General features: G+C 39.7%; 1 protein-coding gene and 1 pseudogene across 4 annotated transcripts; both read left to right on the top strand.

Annotated features, from left to right (window-relative positions):
- The first annotated feature begins 1,050 nt into the window (after nucleotides 1–1,050).
- Nucleotides 1,051–9,762, top strand: PJVK (pejvakin). Of its 3 annotated transcripts, XM_030916494.1 has the most exons (7): nucleotides 2,295–2,429; nucleotides 2,897–3,015; nucleotides 3,146–3,341; nucleotides 4,820–4,961; nucleotides 6,870–6,987; nucleotides 8,750–8,848; nucleotides 9,364–9,762. In XM_030916494.1, exons 4-7 carry the CDS (start codon nucleotides 4,890–4,892, stop codon nucleotides 9,654–9,656), a joined length of 582 nt encoding a protein of 193 aa, XP_030772354.1. In that variant the 5' UTR covers nucleotides 2,295–2,429; nucleotides 2,897–3,015; nucleotides 3,146–3,341; nucleotides 4,820–4,889; the 3' UTR covers nucleotides 9,657–9,762. The 3 variants fall into 3 exon arrangements, with proteins under 3 accessions (XP_030772352.1, XP_030772353.1, XP_030772354.1); XM_030916492.1 differs by lacking the exon at nucleotides 2,897–3,015 and having other exon boundaries at nucleotides 1,051–2,429; XM_030916493.1 differs by having other exon boundaries at nucleotides 1,051–3,015.
- Nucleotides 3,415–4,454, top strand: LOC104677803 (annotated as a pseudogene). Its single transcript, XR_004053223.1, has 2 exons — nucleotides 3,415–3,432; nucleotides 3,531–4,454. The product of XR_004053223.1 is annotated as a nuclear migration protein nudC pseudogene (transcript).
- Nucleotides 9,763–9,819: the final 57 nt, after the last annotated feature.

The raw sequence follows: 9,819 nt of genomic DNA, 5'->3' as shown, positions 1-9,819 counted from the left end.
GCGGGCCTCGGTCCCGGCCCAGCCCCGCCTCTGTCCCCTCCAGGGTCCGCCCCCTTCCCACCCGTCTCCGCCCCGCTCCCGCCCGTCTCCGCCCCGCTCCGGCCTGTGCACAGGCATTGGGCTCCCGGGGCTTCTCAGCGCCCGCCCCTGCCGGCCCTGACCAGCCTGCAATAACTGGCCCTCAGGCCGTAGTTCTTTGTCCTTAGGAGGAGGCCGTTTCTTTCCCGGAGAGAGGGATTAGAGGGATTGTCCGGCGTGGGTCTAGGGTCGTTGAGGCCTGAAGTTAACCCTTTGAGGGGAGGACGGATTGGGGGCTGTGTCACTTTAAGAAAAAGATTTGAAAATTCGAAAGGCAGAATTCCAGGGAATCTCCCGGGCCTGGTTCTGAAGCTTGAGACCCCGGATATATACGCTCCAGGGGGCTGCGGTGGGCTCTTCGGGTTCCCGAGCCAGGTGTTTAGGAACACGCGGGGACGTCCAAACACCCCCTCCTTTCCCGCCAGGCGGTGCTCCTTTGTCTTCTGGGCTTTCGTCGCGAGATGGAACGCTGGGTTAGTGCATCCCAGCAAAACGTTAGGAGTAAACGAAGGCCTTTCTGGGGACCTGTGTAGTCGGTTATAATGGCGTTTGCCTGGGATGCAGCACCTTTGGTGGGCCATTGGATGTCGTGTCGCTTCTCCAGGGGCTTGCTAGGCACTAGCTGAAATGCCCTCCTGTGCTTACGCGGTGTTATGGAAGATTGCTTTGCACAATGCTCTTCGTACGAAAGGATATTATTAAAAGTGATTTATGGCCGGGCGCAGTGGCTCACGCCTGTATTCCCAGCACTTTGGGAGGCCGAGGCGGGCGGATCACCTGAGCTCAGGAGTTCGAGACCAGCCTGGACAACGTGGTGAAACCCTGTCTCTACTAAAAATACAAAAATTAGCCGGGCGTGGTGGCATGCGCCTGTAATCCCAGCTACTCGGGAGGCTGAGGCAGAAGAATCGCTTGAACCCGGGAGGCGGATGTTGCAGTGAGCTGAGATCGCGCCACTTCGCTCCAGCCTGGGCGACAGAGTCAGACTCCATCTCAAAAAAAAAAAAAAAAGTGGTTTGTTATTTTGTTAGCAAATGAGCCCTGGATGCTTGAAAGCAAGTGAAAGATGTTCAGAATCTAATCAAATTATATCATTTGATGCTTTAATTAGAGCCTATTCTCTCTTCTTCTCTGTCTATATATGTATGTATATAGATTACTATCCATCACTGTTTTAATGGATATCTTATTGGAAGGGCTACATAGTCACTGTTTAAAAATATATGAACTCCGCATGTTCAAAATATATGAACTCCGCATATGAACTTTGGCATAACACCTATGCAAAAACATTTCAGCACTCAGGTAAAGTTCATTTTTAGCCATAAAATTACTTAAAAACAGGGCAGAACTTTATATAGATAGCTCTTATTACTATCCCAGTAGCTGGGATAATGAAACAAAAAGATGCAGCAGGACTCCATTTCAAAGGGATAGAGTCTGTGTATCCAACTTCAGAGTAAGAAACCACGAGGTAATAGTTTATATAGTTACTTACATGTAATGTGGCTTTATTTTTTTATAAAGATCCGCATGTAATTGTTTATATCTGTGAATTCATATTTAATATTAAACACAGTTTTGTAAACATGTAAGATGGAAAATGAAATGCTCTATCAATGAACTGTATGCCATGAGGATTCAAAACAGCACTTTCGTGTTGCCAAAATTCCAGTGTGGACTTGTGAAGGAATTCCCTTTGGACTAGGTCCACTGTAGATTGTATCTGGGACTATTGTTAGTGCCTAAATTGCATGGCTTCCCACAGCGCTATATACGTCCCTTAAAATTGGCCCATTGCCAGTGGCAAATCGCTGTCTACTGTGATCCTTATCGTAGACATTGGTCATATTTTTACGTTATTAGTTTTCTGGGTGTATTTTAGTGCTATAGCCTGCCATTCCAAATTAAACATGCTCTTAGCATATCATTTTACACCGTTGATCTATAATTCATTACCTGAGCACATGAGCAGAGGCAGTGAATTATACAGTGGTAAACTACTTGGTGAAACCATGCTTTGTATTTTTAAGATGTATAATTATATTTAAAAACAAGCAATGCTTAATTTTGTGCCTGATTTTCCTCTTTAAAAATGGATTTATCTGGGGGTTGCAGTTGATGACATTTTGATTTTAATATGTTTGCTGCTGCTACCAAGAGCTTTGTCAAGCAAGTTGGAGATGGAGGGAGATTAGTTCCTGTTCCAAGCCTCAGTGAAGCTGACAAATATCAACCTCTAAGTCTGGTGGTAAAAAAGAAGCGATGCTTTCTGTTTCCTAGATATAAATTTACTTCAACACCTTTTACACTGAAAGATATTCTCCTAGGAGACAGAGAAATTTCAGCTGGTAAGTTTCAATGTTTGGGAGTGCCAACTCATTCATCTGTATTATTGGTAACCTAAACATAGGTCATATATGCTGCTTACATTAGTAAAACACATTTTCAATGATTAAAGCAACTTTTATTATGATGGTAGTATAATAATGTTATTAAGATTAACAATGCCAAAAGTTTGTATAATATCAAATCTCTTATTGGTCAAATAATTTTCAAATCTATCAATTATTTTATAAATTGTTTTATTCAGATCAACTTAGACTATGACATATTTCTTCATCTATAAAATGGGGTATTATTTGGGCTTACCTATCTTATATGGTCGAATGAGATGAAAGTAATTTGTATTTATTTTTTATAATGCAATTATTACAATTGGTAAACTGAAATGTATTTGAAGGGTAGGTTATTTAATAAGCTGATATTTTAATGAGTTACTGCTTATAAACGCTTATTTTTTCTTTGAATTGCCCAGTGGATCTTGATGCTTAAGAAGTTCTGTTGGCTGAATAGAAAATTTGAGTTCCTTTTAAGAATTCTGGCTATGTGTTTCTTTTTGTTGTAAGATTAATTGAATTACTACTTTAAATCTTGGTGAGTAATGTTGCCTTTCTCTAACGTTTGGGTAATTGAGTCTTCAATTGTAAATTAATGTGTTACTATATATAATCTACATAAGATAAATTAAAGACATTTTAAAAATACTAAGTTTCTTCTTGTAAAGGTATTTCATCTTATCAATTACTGAATTATGAAGATGAATCCGATGTTTCACTCTATGGAAGGCGAGGTAACCATATTGTGAATGACGTTGGGATTAATGTTGCTGGATCAGATTCCATTGCAGTGAAAGCTTCGTTTGGTGTAGTAACCAAACATGAAGTGGAAGTATCAACACTACTCAAAGAAATTACTACGCGGTCAGTATAATAATCCTAATATATTTCAGTGTTTTCATTAAATATTTTAGCTATATAAACTTCATTACAAAGAATGCTTAACATTGAGATTGTATTTTACTAGTGTAATTTGCTAGGTATGTTTGAAATACATTACTGGTATATCCAAACTTTGAATTAGGATAGATATCAAAAATCACTTGGTTTAAGTCAGAGACCTCAGGGCCCCAGATCAAGGAGCTAACTGACGAAGACGCAGAGAGGCTGCAGCTAGAGATTGACCAGAAAAAGGATGCAGAGAATCATGAGGCCCAGCTCAAGAACGGCAGCCTTGACTCCCCAGGAAAGCAGGAGACTGAGGAAGATGAGGAGGAGGAAGATGAGAAGAACAAAGGAAAACTGAAGCCCAACCTACCCAACGGGGCAGACCTGCCCAATTACCGCTGGACCCAGACCCTGTCGGAGCTGGACCTGGCAGTCCCTTTCCGTGTGAACTTCTGGCTGAAAGGGAAGGACATGGTGGTGGACATGCTGCGGTGGCACCTCCAGGTGATGCTCAAGGGGCAGCCAGCGATCATCTGTGGGGAGCTCTACAATGAAGTGAAGATGGAGGAGAGCTCAGTGGCTCATTGAGGACGGCAAGGTGGTGACTGTGCATCTGGAGATCAATAAGATGGAGTGGTGGAGCCGCTTGGTGTCCAGTGACCTTGAGATCAATACCAAGAATATTAACCCTGAGAATTCCAAGCTGTCAGACCTGGACAGTGAGACTCGCAGCATGGTGGAAAGGATGATGTATGACCAGAGACAGAAGTCCATGGGGTTGCAAACCTCAGACGAACAGAAGAAACAGGAGATTCTGAAGAAGTTCATTGATCAGCATCCAGAGATGTATTTTTCCAAGGCTAAATTCAACTAGCCCCTGTTTTTTCCTCCCTGAACTCTTGGAGCCGAGCTGCAACCACCCAGCTTTCTTTCCCACTCTTCTCTGCGACTTGTGGGCCTCAGGGCTTGGGGCAGGCATGGGACTGGCCCAGGCACACAGGTCCCAGGGCATCAGGGGAAAGGCTGGAGATTGGGGTCTTGTCCTCCCCAGTTGGTCTACTGTTACACGTTAAAATGATTTGCCCAGCTTAAAAAAAAAAAAAAAAGTCACTTGGCTTAAACAAAACTTTTAATTGTTCCACAAAATTACTTTGGCTCTACACACATTTGCTAAATTATTAGATTTAAATAATAGAGGAATCTGTCTGCAACAAATAGAGTTCCCCTCAAAAGACTTCCAACAGACGGAGTGAAGCATTCTGTATAAGCATGTTTTAAGAAAATAGGAGAGACAAATTATTACATTTCTTTTGGGTGTATTTTCTGATTATTAGGATTGCCTTGATTTACTATTAGGTGAACTATGAATGAATAACACATGACAGCAAAAAATGTACTTGATTATGTGTAATTAGATGTTACAGAATCTTGTGAATGTATCTTCTTTATTTTAGAAAAATTAACTTTGACCACAGCTTGATACGTCAGTCAAGGAGCAGCAGAAAGGCAGTATTGTGTGTGGTCATGGAGAGCATCCGAACCACACGACAGTGTTCACTGTCTGTGCATGCTGGAATTCGAGGGGAAGCAATGCGGGTAAACCACACTCGTTGGGCTTCTCTTACTAACTAAAGTGTTGCCATGGGAATTTTTTTAAGTATTGAATTTCTCGTCAGACTTGTGTATTTTGTCAAATGTTCTGACGAAAGAGCTGCAGTTGTATGGGATTTTGCACAGCGATGTCTACTCGAGTATAAAAAAAAAAGAAATCTTGGGATTCTAAACATGTGTAATATAATGCAAAAACAGTAATCCTTATGAAATTACATGCATACTGGAGTCCCTCAAATTACTATTTAAGTGTTGTTTTAAGAATAAAAATTGAGTGAGTTGAATTGATTTTAAGTGGTATAGTTTTTGGCTGGGCACAGTGGCTCACACCTGTAACCCTAGCATTTTGGGAAGCCGAGGTGGGCAGATCACTTGCAGTCAGGAGTTGGAGATCAAGTTGGGTAACACAGAGAAACCCCATCTCTACTGAAAATGCAAAAATTAGCCAGGTGTAGTGGTGCACCCCTGTAATCCCAGCCACTCAGGAAGCTGAGGCACAAGAATCGCTTAAACCTAGGAGGTGGAGGTTGCAGTGAGCCGAGATTGTGCCACTGCACTCTAAACTGGGTGGCAGAGTGAGACTCCGTCTCAAACAAAACAAAACAAAACAAAAACCCCAACCAAAAAAAAAAAGTGTAACATAATGCAAAAACAGTAATCCTTGTGAAATTACATGCATAATGGAGTCCCTCATATTACTATTTAAGTGCTGTTTTAAGAATAAAAATTGAGTGCTTAAGCTGAGTTGTTTTTTAAGTGATAGAGTTTTTACACTTTGAATTTTTAAAAGCTGAATTTATATTTTTATATTCAAATAGTTTTTCAAAGTTAATTTTATCAATGGCCATACATGCTATATTCAAGGTTAGTTAAATTCTTTAAACAATATTAGCTGCAATGTGCAGTGGATCATGCCTGTAATCCCAGTGCTTAGGAAGACTGAGATAGAAAGACAGCTTGGGGCCAGGAGTTCAAGACCAACCTGAGCAAAATAATGAGACCTTGTCTCTACAAAAAATAAAAGAATTAGCTGGGTGTGGTGGCACACGCCTATAGTCCTGAGGCAGGGGGCTGCCTGTGGGGGTTTGGGTCATTGTCTTTTAGAATTTAGGAGCCTTTGAAAAGCCCTGGACCCTCCCACCGCTATTGTGCTGGGGAAGATGTAGCAGCCTCTTCTCCAAACCACTCCTTTGCCTTCAGACTTCTCTGGGGCCAGCAACCACCCAACTAGGGACCCAGGGCCACGGGCTCAGCTGATGACCGTGGGCTCCGTGTCCAACCAGCAGTTTGCAGGTTCGAGCTCAGGACTTAGCAGGGACACCTTAGGATGCAGGAGCGGCCAGGAGTTCAAGGTTACAGTGAGCTATGATTGTGCCACTGCCCTCCAGACTGGGTGACAGAGAGAGAGCCTGTCTCTAAAAAAATAAAAAGAATTAGAAAATTATCTGTGTTTAATTTTCAGCTCAATTATGATATTGTTTATCTTTGTCATTCAGTGACACCTAATAATGACTTGATTGGATTAAAACTCTGGAGGGCTTTGGAATGGTAGACAGGCTAGGCTGAAAACTTAAACTCTAGCACTGCTTTCTAAGATTTCCTGTTGAAAAAAAAGGCTTCTACTCCAGAGCATTATGGTTGTGGTAGCACTAATCATGGGTTGTAATACCAAAGTAAGTGAAAAGTGCAGAGGTATTTCCTAATATAGACCAGGAGTTTCTGTTGGACCAATTGGATCTCTGCTATAAAAAATGGTTTAATTCAAGCAGAATAATTCTTTACTTGGGAATTTTTTGTTTTGTTTGGTAGGATTATAGGAGATGTTTTGTTTCTCCAAAAAGCTATCCTTACATGTTATAATCCTTAATAATGTTATATATTTATTCAATATAGTTTCACTTTATGGATGAACAGAATCCCAAGGGAAGGGACAAAGCTATTGTTTTCCCAGCACATACAACCATAGCTTTCAGTGTTTTTGAACTCTTCATATACCTGGATGGTGCCTTTGGTGAGTTAAGGGTCTGCATGAAATACAAATGACTATATTTTTAAGGAGCATTCAACAGGGCATGGGCTCTCTCTCTCTCTCTCTCTCTCTCTCTCTCTCTCTCTTTTTTCTCGTGTCTAACAATTATAGAAGATGCTGTCAGCACTGTCAATCTTATGCTTGGGCAAAATAGCTGGGAAAGGTCTTCCCTTCCCTGCTTCCCCATTCCACTTTTCTGCTTCTTGGTGAAGGTTGTAAACTCTCCACTACTCCATTTAAGATTATAAATAAGAGCTAAAATGCCATCTACTGACAAAGTATTCCTTAGCTTACGTGGGGAGATAATAAATGACTTTCTTATAGGTAGTTTTTGGTTGTGGCAAACAGAGGAGTAGGTAGATAGTAGGATGCCTGAAGTGTTAGGATTCCCAAACCAGGGCATCTAAAGACAGCTTTTCTTACTTCAGTTTTACTTATCATAGACCCAGCTTCCCCTTGCACTCTTCCTAAAAAATAACTTTAAAAGGTAAAAATACTTCCTCCAAAATTGTCACCTTGTATAATACCTAAGTGCAGCTCACTTTAGGTCTCTACATTTCACAGGTCTTTAAGGTCTGTTGGCCAACTGGAACAAGCCCAGGTATAGCCCAAAGGATCAGGAAAGGGAGTCCCCTAGCCATGGTAATTTACAAATGTTTTTAGACCTGTTTTTGTTCATTTCTGCAATTTTGTAGGAGGAGGGAATAGGGAGTCCAGAAACAAAAGAAAACTACGTGTTAAGTAAATTGTTTTTTTAAAAAATATTTTTAATTTTTGTGGCTATATAGTAGATATATATATATTTATTTATATATGGGGTACATGAGGTATTTTGATACAGGTATACAGTGCATAATAATCACATCATGGAAAATGGGGTATCCATCCCCTCAAGCATTTATCCTTTGTGTTACAAACAATTCAATTATACTCTTTTAGTTATTTAGTTATTTAAAAATGTACAAATTCTTTTAGTTATTTAAAAATGTACAAATTCTCAGTCTAAGATGGAGAAAAAACTGTACAATTACATTGTTTTGACTATAGTCACCCTATTACGCTTGCAAATACTAGGTCTTATTAAGTAAATTTTAAGTTTTTACAGTTTTATTGATGGTTGGGAGGAATGTAAATGGACTGATATATCCACAAGAATTTAAAATATACATATAATTTGGACTTCCACTTCTAGGAATTTATCCTACAGATATATTTACACATATATGAAATGATATGAGTGCAAGTATATTCAGTCCTCAATAACAAGAGATTGGAAACAACTTTAAGGAGACTAAATAATGGTGCATCCTTACAAGGGAATACTATGAAGCCAATAAGAATATAATACTTGTAATGGATATTTTTAAAGAGCTGAGAATAATATGTAACTATTTGGGCATAAATAATTTTATACACATACATGTATACATACATCTTTCTTTATGCTTGTAAAATATATGGAGTATTTCTGGAAGCATACACAAGAAACTTAAACAATGGGTGCCCGTGAGCCCCTGAGGTAGAAGACTGTGGCTGGATACAGGGTGGGCCAGAGACTTATTTGTCGCTGTATCTCCTTTTTGTATGAATTTTGTACCATGTGAATGTTACCTTTTCCAAAAGTATGTAAAAGTTAACTTTTTAAAAAATACAAGGAATGGTTTGTACCAGAATTCATCACCCCATCAAACAATAAAACATGAATTATTCAAGTTATAACATCTTCTAACAATTTTTTTTGTAGACCTTTGTGTCACTTCAGTGTCAAAAGGAGGATTTGAAAGGGAAGAAATGGCAACATTTGCACTGCTGTACAGGTTGAGAAATATCCTATTTGAAAGAAGTATGTCCATTGTGAATGTCTTTTTTTTTTTCCTTTCCTGGCTTAATGCATGAGGTTTTCTATTCAGTAATCCCATCTGTTAAGGAAAAATTGAAATTTAAAAGCCTGGCTGGTACAGTGGCTCATGCCTATAATCCCAGCACTTTGGGAGGCCAGGGCAGGCAGATTGCTAGTGCTCAGAAGTTTGAAACCAGCTTGGGCAATGTGACAAAACCCCATCTGTACAAAGAAAACAAAAGAAAAAAAAATTAGTTGGTTGTGGTGGTGTGCATCTGTAGTCCCCGCTACTTGAGAGGCTGAGGTAGGAGGATCACTTGAGCCCGAGAGGCGGAGGTTGTAGTAAGTGGAGATTGCGCCACTGCCCTCTAGCTTGGGTGACAGAGCCAGAAAAAAAAAAAAAAGAAAAGCCAAATTATTTCATGACTAGTGGGTTCACATATTTATTAATGCTATTTGCATTATGTATTTTTCATTTTCACTTCTAACATGTGTCTGTTCTGTTTTTGTCTTTTTAGATAGAAGAGTGATGGATGTAATTTCTCGTTCACAGCTTTACTTGGATGATCTTTTTTCTGACTACTATGACAAACCTCTCAGCATGACTGATATTTCACTCAAAGAAGGGACCCATATTCGAGTTAACTTACTTAATCACAACATTCCCAAAGGGCCGTGCATACTCTGTGGAATGGGGAACTTCAAAAGGGAGACAGTTTATGGGTGCTTTCAGTGTTCTGTTGATGGTCAGAAGTATGTGAGACTTCATGCAGTTCCTTGTTTTGATATTTGGCACAAGAGGATGAAATAAAATGAAAAATGAATATACCATGTTGGTGTTGTAGGTGCAGTTGTGCCACAAACCTTCCCTAAATTATCTAGGTTTGCTTTGATGAGTTAAATTAAAATGAGAAAAACAGAAAGAAATTAACCTGTCTGGGTATCATATTCCCTATCTATAAAGTAGTGATGAT

Source organism: Rhinopithecus roxellana, chromosome 14 (assembly GCF_007565055.1).
Source record: "Rhinopithecus roxellana isolate Shanxi Qingling chromosome 14, ASM756505v1, whole genome shotgun sequence".
Taxonomy (NCBI): domain Eukaryota; kingdom Metazoa; phylum Chordata; class Mammalia; order Primates; family Cercopithecidae; genus Rhinopithecus; species Rhinopithecus roxellana.
This window is presented reverse-complemented; position numbering and strand designations above follow the sequence as displayed.

What these genes read in the sequence shown, in the direction of transcription:
- PJVK (XM_030916492.1), top strand. Translation starts at nt 2,219, where the DNA reads ATGTTTGCTGCTGCTACCAAGAGCTTTGTCAAGCAAGTTGGAGATGGA. An exon ending in CTCAAAGAAATTACTACGCG is followed by an intron (nt 3,342 to 4,819) that starts GTCAGTATAATA and finishes TCTTTATTTTAG; the next exon opens with AAAAATTAACTTTGACCACA. An exon ending in TTCGAGGGGAAGCAATGCGG is followed by an intron (nt 4,962 to 6,869) that starts GTAAACCACACT and finishes TATTCAATATAG; the next exon opens with TTTCACTTTATGGATGAACA.